The sequence below is a fragment of the Gracilinanus agilis genome, chromosome 4, assembly GCF_016433145.1.
Source record: "Gracilinanus agilis isolate LMUSP501 chromosome 4, AgileGrace, whole genome shotgun sequence".
Taxonomy (NCBI): Eukaryota; Metazoa; Chordata; class Mammalia; order Didelphimorphia; family Didelphidae; genus Gracilinanus; species Gracilinanus agilis.
In genome coordinates this window covers 77,570,705-77,586,246 of record NC_058133.1, presented here as the reverse complement: position 1 = coordinate 77,586,246, position 15,542 = coordinate 77,570,705, and the positions used below count along the sequence as shown (strand labels likewise).

At 41.2% G+C, this 15,542-nt stretch overlaps 1 protein-coding gene across 3 annotated transcripts in view; it reads right to left on the bottom strand.

Moving 5' to 3' along the window:
• Positions 1-15,542, bottom strand: part of CACNA1E (calcium voltage-gated channel subunit alpha1 E) — a 446,383-nt gene that overhangs the window by 11,495 nt on the left and 419,346 nt on the right. For all 3 annotated transcript variants that reach the window (XM_044676249.1, XM_044676250.1, XM_044676251.1), the window contains 7 exons: positions 14,280-14,445; positions 11,888-12,015; positions 6,176-6,272; positions 3,512-3,617; positions 2,485-2,592; positions 1,327-1,427; positions 753-859 (listed from right to left, as the gene is read on the bottom strand). In XM_044676249.1, coding sequence (XP_044532184.1) covers positions 753-859; positions 1,327-1,427; positions 2,485-2,592; positions 3,512-3,617; positions 6,176-6,272; positions 11,888-12,015; positions 14,280-14,445 — 813 coding nt within the window. The remainder of the gene's footprint in view (positions 1-752; positions 860-1,326; positions 1,428-2,484; positions 2,593-3,511; positions 3,618-6,175; positions 6,273-11,887; positions 12,016-14,279; positions 14,446-15,542) is intronic.

The following is a 15,542-nucleotide window of genomic DNA, read 5'->3' as shown; positions in this document are numbered from 1 at the left end:
GATTGTGTGAGTTTATTTGTTATGGGGCTTTTTCTTGCTTTCCCTTTTAAAGGGACAATTAGTCTTAGGAGGCAGCAAAATCAAAACCAAAAACAATCAAGAAGTTGGGCGACATTAATGGAAGTCCAATGTTCCAAACAATGGCAAACTGCCAGGTGACTGCTTGGCAGAGGGCCAGGTGATGTCTGCAGGTGTGGTGGAGAGGGGGAAAAGAGCAGCCCCCTCTGGCACTCATGCTATTGCCTTTCCAACATGACATCTAGATAAAAACTGTCCAGATTAAAAACATTTAAGCTGAGTCCTAACAGACTAAGTGATTTGCCCAAGATTTCATACATAATTTGTGACAAAGCTAGACAAAGATCTCAGGTATCCTGACTTCCAGGACCAATGCTTTACTACCTTGCTGCTTCACTAATTTTTTTATATGATAGTTATAATAAAAGTGTAGAATCTTACACTAAAAAACTATTACAGAATGACAGTCAAGGCTCCAATTAGCAAATTAGAGTGCCAATTCTTTCCACTCCCAGGGAATTGGCAACAGTACTAAATCTACTTGGTAATTTCCCCTATCACACTAATAACCATTTGTAGAGCTTGAAGTTTGCTTTCTAAGCCTATAGAAAAAGAATTCATTCTTCTCTGATTCTGTATGACGTCTTCAGCATCTTTAGTACAATAGATTCAGGGATCTTCACAATGGAATGAGTGGCAAAAAAAATGAAATGTACCAGAGCTACTCTACTTACAGGCCTGAAAGGGTGTCCTGCTGGAGGTAAGGCAGGGCTTTGGCATTAGAAATTATCTCCTGAGGCAAAGATGAGGGTTCCATTCGTTGGAACATAGGAGCATTTTTCTGTGCAAAAAAAGAAAAGGAATAAGAAAGAAACCCCTTTAAATTTTCTCTCCAAGACTGGGGTATTTGGGAAATGTCCTAGGACAGAATTAATAAGAAGAGTATGCTCCCTCCTCCTCTTGATCTCTCTTTCATAAGTCAATCATTCACTGATTAATCTAATTAATTAATCATTATGGCCATAGAAGTGGGATTCATTGTTACTGCTTTCAGAGTCCTGGGCTTGTGGACATCCCTCATACATCCTCTTTCCTTTGATTTTGCCTTTGCACTTTCCAATTTCTACTAATTTCCAGGGTTTTATGTCCTCGTGTTCCAGTGACTTAATCATTTTCATGTTCAGCTTCATACACCAGACAATTTTCAGTGTGGATTACTTTGTGTTCCTATAGAGAAAGTCAAACGACTCCTTCTCACTCTCCAGTCCTTGCCCTCTCCCCATGCCCAGATGCCTCCATTGGACTCACCTGTTCTTCCAGCTGCTGCCTCTGCTTCTTTACTTTACTCTGCTTATAGTAGTCCATGATCATCATGGCTGCATATATTTTCCCAATGGTTAAGTCTGAGGCTGGAAGTAAAAAGTTGACTTTGGTATTAATAGCAAGAAAAATAACAGAGGGACAGGGGTAGGAAAGAAAATAATTTCACAAGCCTCATAAATTGCTACACAGTGCTGGATTTCTGCAGAGTTCTACCCTATAAATGGGATCATGACACCTAATTTGTTATGACAATGTTAACACTATCACCATGTTTATTTTGATATACTAGAGTCAGACCTCCAGAACTACCCTGGAGAAGTTAAACCACTTAGCTTTTAAAGTCCTGCCCTAGGGCCATGCTATCTTTTTGGTGGAAGCCCACTTTAACCAGTCTCCAACTCCAACCAGTCTTCACTCTTGGTCATCCTCTTAAACACTTCTTGCTCTGGAATAGTCATCAAGTCAATGGTGCCATTGTTTCTGGAAAGGACTGGTCAACTGACTGTGCTAAGCAACCAGTATCCAACTGTGGGATTCCTCAGATCAAAGCATTTCCTTCCTATCATTCTCCTAGGGTGCCTTTTCACATTAAATTGTAAGCTCCTTGAACTCAGGGACTGAAAAACCTAATTAATGCTATTCATCAATTTCCACATCAAAACACCAAGATCTTTTTGTCATTTATATGAGATTGCTGAAATAATGCCATGTTGATTCTGACATAGGACTCACTCCCACCCCCCATCTGCTTTATACAAATATGGAGGATAGTTTATAATTGGTGTTATTTCTTCGCGTATATCTATATATTAGTTTTCTTTCAAAGTGTTGTTGTCTTATGAATTTGCCCAATATTTGCACTGATACTTCTTCATATGTGTTAAATGATAAAAAGCCTTTATAAATAGGGATTTTCTTCCTGTAATTTCATTTCTATTCATAGTGCCCTTCCTTGAGAGATAAAGTCAACTTAATGGACTAAGACAATAGAATATTTTTTATTGCCTATTAAGTGAAAAAAATTCTTCTCAATATCTTTGTTATCTCCAACTAAAGTAATAGGATTTTTTTTCTTCCTTAAGAGTGCTTTGTTTGAATGACAGAAACACAATGAAAAGGGTACCCCAGGAGCAGATCCCACACCTTTTGGCATGGGTACAAGCAGATCCAGCATCTTCTGGGAGAGGTGAGGCCAGATAGCCAGGGTCTCCTTTTGTAGTTCTGAATCTAGCTGTTGCCTGTCTGCACCACCTACAATAAAACAAATAAACTATAAATGATCAAAATATGAAGTGAGAATGAGGGCTAACTGATGGCTAACCTGGGTTCTTCATTGGTATCCATGCAATGATAAGAAATAAAGAGTAAAGTCCCCAGCAGATTGTATAGACTTCTTATAGAGAACATATGGGAAGGTAGAGACAAGAGCTGTCCCGGATGAGAAGTCATAGACAGGCTGGAGGGTTTCCTCATAGATCCATTGATGCATCCCCATAAAATAGAATAGATCTAGTCTAAGAAGTAATAAGTACTCCAAAATGAGTAGATTAGGGTAGGAGCTGAAACATATGGCACTTTATATCATGAGAATAATTCTTGACATTGAGTGGCAACAGGTCTTTCTGCCAATATGGCAGAATAAATGTTTAATCTCATTTTCAATGACTCAGAGGCCTGAAAGATTTGGATCTTCTGTTATCTCTTTAACTTCTCAATATACTGGGGAAGGAAAAAGAAGCAAAAGAGGCTAAGAGATAGATTCGAATTCCCCTCAAAAATATTATTGTCATCCCTTTTTACCTATAATCTCATTATGGGTGCTAGAAACTCATGCTATTATTAGCTCATATGATCTGGGTCCTTTTTAACAAAATGGATTTGTATCTGGAAAAGCCAAGAAGTGCTGGAGTGGTTCAAACCATGATAAAAACCAGCATTCTTCTCAATCTCCAATATTTGAACATAGGGTGAAGGTATTTAGCACCACTCACATCATGTGTCTCTTGAACCAAGGCAAACTCATTCAAACCAGATCTTCTGTAGAGAATAATATATTTTATCTGTAGTTCCTCAAAGATTGTATATATTCATCATATATTCACTCCCATTGAGTGCTAGTCTGCATAAATAATCTTGAAATTCTTCACTTCATTTCTCTTCTCTTCTTTACCTTTTGCAATCTTGATGTCCAGAGCTGTCCGAATTAGGGCCATTAGTGTGGAAGTGAAGTGGACGGTCATGTCCTCAGCTACTGGCATGTTCATCAGTACCAATCTCTGTGTAAAAGAGAGAGGAAAAAGACAGCAGGCGAAAAAAATAGCGAAAAATACGTTGGTGAGGTGAGAGGAAGAGTGCAGAGAAGGGTGGCATAGACGAAAAAGAAGGGCAAGGATTGCCCACCCCGCCCCCTCCAAGCCTCTCTCTTCCCTTCCCTTACCTGCTCATGTCCCGAGGGTTTTCTCCCCCTCCTCACTCTTCAGCAGGGAATGAAGTCACATCCCAAGGGAAGTTCCCTTGGCAAGGGGGTTCCCTAGTCTTTCTGCAAGAATCCCTCAAAGTCCCAAGAATATCTGTTAGGGATGGGAATTCATTTCTGATGGGAGTGGCTGGGAGATGTTGGGATGGGAGGGAGGGGAGAGAGGAGCCAGCTCAGTGAATTGACTCCATTTCCTATTTCCCAGCTTCCCACTTGCCCATACAAATACCCCTGAACTCTGTGGGGAGCAGGAAAGGGTGGGAGGGAGACTTTGTTTTGCTCATCTGTCTGGAATGATAAATCCTGGCGCCTCCTTTTTGAGTCTTTGAGATGAAATTTGCCAGCACATGATCATACATGCAGAAGTCCAACTTATTCAAAGGGTGGGGTAGAGTCAGAAGGAAGAATAGGGAGGGGGAGATGGAAGAAAGTGTGCAAACAGGATCTAGGGATAAGGGTAATAAGGGTGGAGGAATAGCTAGAGGCAGAAAGAGAAAGAGAGAGAAAGAGAAGGGTGACAAAGGCAGGAGTAGGAGTGGGAAGGCCTTGTTCCCTTTGCCCAAAGCAAAGGATCAAACTGAAATGGCCAAATCCACTTTCCAGAGAGTATCTTCTTTTTCATGTTCTCCTAGCTTTTCCACCAGTGCCCATACCCTCTCGTCCTTCACTTTTCCTTCCTGAAACTCAGAGCATCATGCTGAGCACTCTATACTGAAACCCTGGAGCATCATTACGTTATAGGAAGAGGCTACCCATCATGAGATATGTGTGAATAGCCAGGGATTTGGGTTATAAGCAGGTGCCTAGATGGTTCCTGGAAGCAATATAGAACTTGAAAAATGAAATCTAGATCCTCAATTCTGATTAGCTTATTGAAGGAGCTGTGGAACTTAGCTACTAAGATAAGGAATGAGGGCTTTGGTAAAAGCACTAACAAAGCAGGGTAGAAAGGTGTGTGGTTCCAACAGCTCAACAGAACATCCAACCTAAAATCACTCCATTAACCATGGTGTTTTTTTTTTGCAGCACAGATCATATTTCTTACTTTGACTTTAAAACTTTATGATTCTAGTGCACATTCAGCATTTGTAGCAAGGAAAACATAACCTTGGTGTATTTCCAAGTTAGCATAAAGGTTCCAACATTCTGGGCCAATAAAATGTGATATATTAAGTAGGATAGGAGAAAGAACCCCAAATCTAAAGTCAGAATACCTGAGTTTGATGCATGGTTCATGATTATAGGCAGTATCACTGAAAGGCTTTTAGAGGATATTGAGCCCAAAGCTCTTATTTAAAGATGAAGAGATTGAGACCAAGAATGGTTAATGATTTAGTACATAAGGAGGAGGTAGAAGGACGTATTCAAAATCAGGCCCCTCTGATTGCAAATTTAGCACTTTCTACTGAACTAAGAGTGACTATAGCAAGTCATGGGATGTCTTTTCGTCCTTCGCTTCTTCTACTCTAACAGTCTGAGAAAGGCATATGGAGTGCTGCAAAGTCATCACTTTCTAAAAGGAAGTTAACTTCATGCAGTGGAAAAAAAAAAAAAAACTCAGTGTCAAGGACCTAGGGCAGTCTGATGTTAAGTCAATTCCAATGTCCATTATTTACCTAAGCCACCCATGAGGAATTTCATGATTCTTTTAGACATGAGCTCATCTGTCTGGAATTATATTTTAGGAGAATAATGACCATTCACCTTACAAGCTAGCCCTTTGAACTCTAGAAATCTACTCTTATAAGAAACACAGCCTTTTCCCATCATTCCTTCCTTTAGGCTTTTCCAAGAAATTTGATAAGTTGCATTCTTGATGCTATGATGAAGCATAAGATACTTTCCTTTTGGGAAGGAGGAAGGAATAGTTTCTTCTCACTTCTTAGCAAAGAGGAGTGAAATATCTCCCTGACCTATTTCAAGGAACTGACTTCTTGTTTCCTTTGTTAATTTAAAATAATCTCTCTTGCTTTCAGTTCCAAGGGATATATTCCTGTAGATTTTAATCTTGTCATTTTTTAGTGTCCCATAAGTCTTTGGGTTTCTTCTTGCTTGAAATGAGAATATGCCACATCCTCAATATTGCCTCCCTAGCAACTCACTAAAAAGGACATCTCACACACATGTATACACACATACATGAAGAACTGTAAATAAAAGATCCATACCCTTCCTGTAGTGACTAGAGAAATCGTTTTTCCATGAGCCTTTCTATGTCTTCAGTCTTCTCATCTCTCTTTCCTTTAGTTCCCATGTCCACCTCCCCATCCCAAGAGCCTCCCCGTTTTCAGACCTCCCCACCACTGGGTCCCATTTCCTGCTCATCTCTATCCCAGAAGGAAGGAAGGGTTGATCTACCTTATACGCCACTTTGGAGGGACATCTCTTGCCGAGGCCTAGCGGTGGTGACATGAGAGTCAGCATTTCATACATCTCAGTGTAATGGATGCGGCCACTGCTCATGGAGGGGTGGGAAATTGAGATGGGGGATTGGAAGGGGTTGAGGGAAAGAAAAGGAAGTGGGGAGAAGGATGCAGAGAGAGAGGAGAGGAAGAGAGGCATTCCCAGAGAGCAACAAACAAACAAAATAATAATACAGGAAACAAGAGAAGAAAAAGACAAAATAAAAAAAATGGACAAACAGGAAAAGAACAGGAAACCTGTTAATCAAGGCAAATCATACACGTGAGTCCATCCTGGTGTGGATTTATATCACGCCCCACACAGACCCGGGAACAGCAGTGTGAGCCTTCTGTCCCCTGTCCCCCCCCCCCCCCAACTTAGCGGGAATCAGCTTCTCTTCTTGTTTCAGCATCACTCCATGTCAGCACGATCAACTCCCTCAAAAAGAACATTGTTGTTTTGTTTGTTTTTTCACTTCCCAGGGCTGTGTGCGAGTGGTATAAACCGGATAGACGGTGCTCAAGCCATGGGTGATGAAGAATGTAGAAGCCAGGATTCCTCTGGGAATCACTGGCCCCATTGAGATCAGGGCCCTCCATGGCGTCCACCAGCTTGGATACCGGATATACCTTTGCCCCTTTATTCCATAGCCAGAACATCGTGTATCTCTCCCTCTATGGTGTCTATGCAACAGAAGAGAGCATCTTGCATAGAAGGTGGTGGGCTGTGGTTGCTTGTCAAAGGAGTTGGCCCAGTTGCTTCCACCTGGCTCTGTGTATGGAGTGCTTTTCCCCAGCATGCACCAGTGCAATGGCATGCTGGAGATGGAAGAAACAAAACCGGGGGGAGGAAGAGCATCTCGCATGCCATGCTTCCCTCCCCAGCTCTCCCCGACATGCGATCGCAGGTTCCACCAGGTTGGAGTTTAAAGAGTCTCAGCAGAGGCAGCTGTTTGGCCTTCTGAGTGTGGGAATCACTGCGTCCCCATCCCATGACATCTCCTCCCCATCACCCAAGTCGGTGTCCTTCCTGGCTCCTTCCTCCTGCGTCCTTCTTCTGGCTGCCTCTATAAGTGCTGGGCTATGCCTCAGGGAGCCCCATCCCCTCCTTCCTGCAGCACTCTGAAGAACTTTCCTTACCAGGCAGGCTGAAGTGGTTGGGTTATTGGGAACTGGTGAGGATGAGCAGGATTGCAAGGAGAAGGCCTCATACCCCAGCAATGCTCTTATTTTGGTCTCCCAGACAGTGACTCGGCAGACCGGACAGAATGCTCAGGCCCACATTCCCAGATCCCAGAGCCATTTCACAACGTAATGTGTCAGGAATCTCAGGCAAGGAACCTCTTAAAGAATCATTTGGAAGAACCTTTAGCTAGAACAACGCCATCCACTGTGAACTTCTCAGATAAATTGAGCGATTAAAAAGGACGTTCCAATCACCATCATCACCACCATTTCTGTTTGGCTGAATTCTGGGGTCTATGTCCTTCCCTGCCCACCTGCTTTCATTGTCCCTCACCTAGAGTCATTAAGGTTTATTTTATAACCCTAGTGATCCCAGTGAGGCATATCTAGTGTAGTAGATGGACTACTGCATCTGAAGTAATGAGATTTTTGTCTACTTCTCCTTTTGTGGTCTCCTCCGGCCTAAAAGGTTATGTGCTCAGTTATTCAGGGACTGCTAGGCAAAGTGAAAAAAGTCATTTGGAATGGGCTTTAATTTTTTGCAGGATGCCAATCTGATGAACATAGGGGATTTGTCTGTGTCCTGTTCAGGAAATCCAAATGTCCTGTGCTGGAATGTAGTGAATTCTATAAGCTGTAGATGAGGGAAGAGTCCTTTTGGCCATATCTACACTACGTGGAGCAGTGTTTGGATGTGGGAGAAAGAGGTAAGAGGAAAAATGAAAGAGAGAGAGAGAGAAAGAGAGTGAGAGAGAGAAAGGGGGGAGGGGGGAAGAGAAAGAGAGGGAGGGCGGGAAGGAGAAGGGGAGAGAGAGAGAGAAGGAGTGAGAGAACAAGAAAATAAGAGAGAGAAGGAGGAAGAGAGAGAGAGAAAGAGAGAGAAGTTTAAAATGTTTTTAACATTTACCCCTTACTATTCTCCCCAAATATTCTCCTTGTGCCCCTCTTTCAAAGATAACAGCTGCTGGTTCTGGGAGGGTTTGGACCTCTTTAAACTCAAAGGAAAGCAACATGAGGGTCACTTGTGTGGCGCCGTGGTGGTGGAGCAGAGGAGGAGAAGAAGGGGTTAAATGTTGTGTCCCGTCACCGGGTCATGGCTAGGGACTGGGAGGCAAACCTTGCAGGCCACCCTGTAGGGGCAGTTCTCTCCCAGGCCCAGAGGAGGCGAGATCACCCGTACTAATTTGTACATATCCTTATACAGGATCCTGCCGCTGTAAAGAAAGCACAGGGGGGTTAATAGGACACTCAGAGAATGGAGGTGAGGAAATGATCATTTATTTATGAAGGAGATATGTGATCAGCGCCCATTCCAGAAGGTACCCCAAGGGTCACTGTCTCCTCTCCTTGGACTCCAGAAGCCCTATGCCCTATAGAACTGATTCCAATCACCCTCAGAACACGAGCAGTACCGCTTGCTTGCCAAACTAGAGGAATCTCAAACTCCTAGGCAGATCAAAACCCATCTAGTATCAACAAGAGCCATCCTACTGACCGAGGCATTGCAAAGTACCAAACCTGGGCAGATGCATAAACTCAACTCTGATCTGTGACAGATCTCTAAGAACTTCAGCTCATTGTTAACAAATGCCTTTGACAGCTGCCAAGAACATATGTCAAACTGATATGAAGATGGGATGCTCTTCTGTTTGTTTTTCTTAGACATCATTTTATATTCAGTTACTCAGATATGCTTGTCAAGGGCTGGATGCAGGCAGCAGAGAATCAGTATCTTTCTACAGGCTTATGGGAGACAAATTTCCCATTAGGTTAATTAGGAGAGAACACAACTGGCATGAAGTATCTTGTAGACAGACAGTCTTTGTTATCTGTGTGAAAGGTTTTTTTCCCCTTATTTCAGATTGAACAATCTCATCTCTGAATAAATATAGAGAGCTCCCTTACTTCATGCTTCACAAGCCACCTCAGTGGGAATAATGTTCAGATATCCATAAATTCTATTGCCTTTCAGATAGTCAACAAGAACACTCCAGAGTCCCAAGAAGATCTTGACCTTTCTCGGCTACCTTCACTTGGACCTACTAGAGAATCTTAGTTCCCTGTGGAAAGGACAGAACAATATACAAATTTTGTATTTTTAGTGGCTACAAATATCTGTCTTAATACTGGTCATGCCAGCTGACAGCCAGAACAACTTTCCAGTCTGGGTGGAATCTAGTTTACATCAGAAGTTTTCACTAGAAATTATAAACCTAATAAAACAGCTGTTATGTAGTAGGAAAAGGACAAGATCTGGAATCATAAACCCAGTCTTTCCATTTACTAATTGTGTGATCTTGGGCAAATCCCTTCATCTCCCTATGGCTCAGTTTCTTTATCTGCAAAATGGAAGTAATAGTAATATCATATTTGCATGGTTCTTTAAAATTTATAGAATATTTTCTCAAATTGAACCTGAGGTATTAAGTATCATTGACCCCATTTTACAGGTGAGGAAACTGAGGCTAAAATGTTTCACCCAATTGTCAAAAAGTTAAGTATCAAAGCCAATGAACCCTTCTTTTTACTATCTAACAAGTACTCCTACCACCATATCACATGGTCTCCATTCTACTACCTCCTTACCTCAAGGAGGATTGAATAAGAATGTAGAGAGCTTTGTAGGCCATAGAGCATTCTGGGGGGTCACCTATTGTTATGGTCTTAGGTTTTCCATACTCTCCAGGGCTTCTGGTCATTTTTCCTCATCCCAGCATTCAGAAAAGAACCTTGAGGGTAGATTCTTCCTTTCGATTTTCTCTTCTTTTTCAGATGATATCTCCCATCATTTCAGACAGCTGCTTTAGAATTCACCTCAGCAGGATTTCTGTCTGTGAAGGTTGGGGTAATAATGTTTCCTTTGGGCTTAGGTTTCCAAGATGACTTGGAAATTGTCTTCATTCTGACCAGTTCCAGTTGCATTACTTCTCTACCATCTTTTCAGAATGCAGACTCTATGATGATAACAGGAATGTTTTAGGTTATTTCTTGGATTTTAGGATTTTAGTCCTTATTCCTGATCTTTCCAAAAACACCTGCTGATTCATCTCCATTAGTTTCCATGGTTTCTTCTTTTCCCTGTGGTTGGAGTGAGGAGGAAAGAGCATCCAAACTGCATGTAGCCTTTGAACCCAAAGATAATTTTTGAAAAGAACCAGAGGGTGAGATTTCCAAACCTGGAAGACAACTGGGACAGAATTGATATTTATATGGTCCTTCTGCATGTGAAGAATGGGGAAAGATTAAATTGTGGTACTGAGATCCTGTAGCCTCTTCTCTCTAGCGTGTACATTTCCTTCTTTTTACTCCTTGGGCTTCCCTCCTTTCTTCCATCTTCCTTACTTTACAGCCATGGTAGGTTCACCATCCAATCTATGGAAGATAACCTAAGGGATTGTTCCAGGTATGCTTCCGGCTTAATGAATGTCCTTTAGTCCCTGAGAAGGTCATTCATCTATCATCGAGTAACCCCAGAGAGAAAGGAAGATTTCACCATTGTGATAGGCATGACATTAGAGGATTCTGTATCCTCTAATTAATGATTAGAATCTAAGGAGGAAGAATTCTGCTGAGTTGAAATAAACTCCAAAGGAGAGTCCTAGGTGGAAGCAACGTGGCCCTTTCCTATGATATATAGCAATGCTTTGTCGCACTACTAGTATCAAAGAACAGGGATCAATATAGATAAAGATTGGGACAGTGACATCAAATGCAAACAACTGTAGGCTTAAAAACCCACGACAACACTATTATCATCCCTAACACTAAGGACAACAACACTGTCCTGTTGCATCCCATTTAGTAGCTTAAGACATAGGACTACTGGGAATTAAAGGGTTAAGGGAAAATATCCCTATGAAGGTCCTGCCAGGAAACAAAACAAAAAGCAGTTAGCTTTTGTCCCTGGGAAAGAGGAAGTAGTTGATGAGGGTAAATCCCTCAGTTCCATTCTTATCAATTAATATTTGTGGGAATAACTGGAAAACAAATTTGCCTATTCTCTGCATAATTCATGAGTTATCTCAAAGCTAAAAGCTTTGGGAAGTTGTGGGGCAGGAGACAACTCTCTACAGCCCCTGATCATAGTAATCAAGTGTCTGATTCTTCTAGAAAGCTCCTATTAATATCTCTGGTCATTCAGAACAGGTTAACCAATGACTCATTGGAGGAGAGGAGGGAGGGGGAGAGCATAGGGAAAGCTGTTCCAGTCATTTGCTAGAAGGTACAACTGACAAAGACCTGTCACAGAGGGAAAGAGGAGGCAAAGCAGAAACCTTTTGACATTGGCCTGAACTAGGCTTCCAAGGGAGCTGTTGACCTTCACAAGATCAAAATGAATGCCTTCTCTCCTCCTGTGACAGGCACACATTTGAGAAAATCTTTAATTCCATCCTCTTTCCTGAGTATTCCTGGGATGACCAAACAGTGGGCTCCAACCTGGGCCCCATTGGAAGCCAAGGAGGTAAAGGCAAGGTGTACGTACCACGCAGCTCGATCATACTCTGCCCAGACTCGGACAAATTCATCCAAATGATGAGGCCCGAGGATAGATGAGTCCCGGGTCAGGTACTCAAAGTTGTCCATGATGACAGCCACAAACAGATTAAGCATCTGGAAGGCAAGAAGGAAATAGGGAGTTGAAGGGAGAAGAAAAAAGATGGAAAGACAAAAGGTCCAAAGAATCTTCAATGCCATCATTTCCTAGTAAATCATTGCTGATATTGTGGAATTGTAAGTGTCTTCATTTTTTTGTACCATGACTATCATCATATGGGCATTATTATTTCACATTTCATCGACACTTTGTTATTAAAAATGTTCTGCAATCACATCTATTTAATTAATTGCCATAGTAGTGAAGGACAGAAAAACAGCAGCTGGGAGTGCATGAGAGAGGGGCAAATCGCATCAATATCTTTGCCAAGAAAAACCCAAAACGGGACCATAAAGAGTCAGATACAACAAAGTGACTTAACTGGAAGCTAGGCCAGCCAATCTAGCCAAAGTAACAAGATACCTGGAGGGAGAGAAAGAAGGCACCGGGTTTTCCTGGCCTCAAGTGCAATTATTTTTTTTTGTAATTCTGAACTTGACAAACATCAGTAAATACAAACATATATAATTATCCTTGTTTTGTAGATTAGGAAGTCAGGGCTGAGAGAGATTAAGTAATCTGCACATCTCTTTAAATCTGGTGAGTGTTGAAGTACTGATCAGAACTGAGATTTCCAGTCCTTTTTCAAGTATATTTCCTTATAGCTTTAACAGAGATTTGTGTAGTACTGCTCTGACAAAAAAATCAAATCATCTTCATACTTTTTCTATTTTATTTTCTCCATATTTTCTCAGTGAAGTATAGAGTAGCAGGCATCCTGTTCTTCCCCCGTTTCATAAATCCAAAGAAAGAGCAAAATAACTTGTCAAACTTTCCATTTTTAACAATAGCACTAGGCTTAGAATGGGAAAAATTGGGTGATATGGTTAGAGTGATGTGCCTGAAGTCAGGAAGACTCAGTTTCCTGAATTTAGATGTGGCCTTTTACATTTACTAATGTATGGCTCTGGGCAATTCAATATTACCCTGTTTGCCTCAGTTTCTGCATCTGTAAAATAACAGCAAAGTTTCAGGTTAGTGTGCTTTCTATTGTACTTTGTTTCCTCCATGTATACAATGTATAAGAAAAGTGGGACATTTTAGTCCTTGTGAGTTGTTGCTTTCTTTTTTAATTTTAATTTTTTGGGGGGGTTATAATGTATTATCATGCAAAACATATTTCCTTTTCATTCATTGTGAATAAACTTTTAAAAATAAAATCTCAGATCATATACCCAAATAAACAAGTGATAAATCATATGTTTTCATCTGCATTTCTATTCCAACAGTTCTTTCTCTGGATATGGATAGCATTCTTTTTCATAAGTCCCTCAGGATTGTCCTAGATCATTGTACTGCTGTTAGTAGCAGCCTATCACATTTGATCATTCCACAGTATTCCAGTTACTGTGTATGATGTTCTCCTGGTTCTGCTTGTTTTGCTCTGCATCAGTTCACATGGGTCTTTCCAGCTCTTTCTGAAATTATCCTGTTCATCGTTCCTTATAATACAATGATATTTCATCAACATCGTATACCATGATTTGTTCAGTCATTCTCCAATTGAGGGACATCCCTTTAGTTTCTAATTCTTTGCCATCACAAAAAGCCCAGTTCTATAAATATTTTTGTACAAACAGGACCTTTCCCATTAATTGCTTTCTTTTAACACCTGGGACATTATCAATAATACAATGAATAAAAATACAATGAATAAAGCTGAAGTTTATGGTACACAGACACCAGAGGAGTCAACCATCTTTCAAGAGTCTTTTTTTTCAAACCATCTGATTTCTGTAAAGCCAGTCCCATAAGCTATGTAGTTTATCTGATCTTATTGATGAAGTGGTCAGGATCATCCAGTTGTTTAATTTCCTAGAATTCTTAACTCTAGCTTCTTGAAATAGTATATAACTCAAAGAAACAAATAAGAGAGCACCCATTGCTTAGCATTACACTGTATATGATATTGCTCACCAAACATTTTGCATTTTTTACTACATGAACTAGCCATTTCCATTCACCAAGATGGCCCTTTACTATAATATATAACTGGATAGCATAAACCACAGGAGAGCCATGTCTGTTTATCTGTACCACTCTATAATTTCTTCAAGGTACCACCATCTTGGATTTAAAGAGCAGCATTTTCCAAAGAAATCAAGTCTTCATAAAAGAGAGAACAAATATTGTGAGACTTATTTACCAGTTGAGAGACCTGAAGGAGGAAGAGGAGAGGGTTGGGAATAACAACAGGTCAAAAAGGATGAAAGATGCTCACCAAAAAGGAGCAGAAGAAGATGAAAGAAACAAAGTAAAAGTAGGCCAGATCAGTGCCACATCGCTCATTCTCATTCTGCCCTGAGGGTGCAGTGGTGTCCGGCTCACAGCCTTTCTCTCCCAGACATGATAACATAATTTCCTGCCACGCCTCACCTGTGGCACTCCTGGGATCAAAAGACATACTTGTTAACATCAATCAATGCATCTCATCCCATTCCTTCTCCTCCTCACTGTCCCTTTCCCCCCCATGCTTCCCAGAGAGGGATTGCCATGCTTAGAATTTCTCCAGTGCTTTCCACAAGAAGAAAGTCAGGATTGGGTGAACCTATATGGGTCACTTACAGTGATCCTCATATTTTCCTTTTTGTCCTACTCCCTCCCACCCCACTTCTGTCTTTCTTTGGGTTATATGTATTTGATATGGCTCCCCCTGACTGGTGATAGGGTTTTACAAGAAGCCTCCCTCTTTCTACAGTAGGTGGGTCTCTGATCAGCAATCTGGCCATGCAAAGGTTCAATAAATACTCATATCTGGATTTTGGAGTATTGGCTTCCCTTTAACTTTCCCTTCTTTCCTCAAGAGATGCCGGCACACCTTTATCCTCACTTTTCAGATAAGACTACTGAATACCGTGTCTATACATATATCCTGGACATTCTAAGACATTCTCAATCTTAAGAAGAAAGGTATATATATTTTTTATTTTTTTAATTTTTTTTTAAACCCTTAACGTCTGTATATTGACTTATAGGTGGAAGAGTGGTAAGGGTAGGCAATGGGGGTCAAGTGACTTGCCCAGGGTCACACAGCTGGGAAGTGTCTGAGGCCGTATTTGAACCTAGGACCTCCCGTCTCTAGGCCTGGCTCTCAATCCACTGAGCTACCCAGCTGCCCCCTGAAAGGTATATTTTAAACAAATTTTGCAAGAGGATTTCCTTTTAAGAACATGCCTCAACTTGTGTTTCACATATGAAATATCTAAAAAAATATGGTCATTATATTACGGAGCTTAAGTGACTTGTTTGGCTGTTTACTAAAGCAGCTGCTCCCTCTTTCCCTCCCCATTTTCCCTGTATTGAAGGTGAGAGAAACTCTTCTTTTATCCTGAAATAGGACCTCTACACAAAGAGGCAGGCCAACAGGAAGAAGCAAGGTGTAGAGAAAAATTAGAAGGGAACAATAGAAAACAAAAGAAAGATGGAAGCATCAGACAAGCTCGAATCATGGCTACCATTTATTAATATGTGAATGGATCTGGTA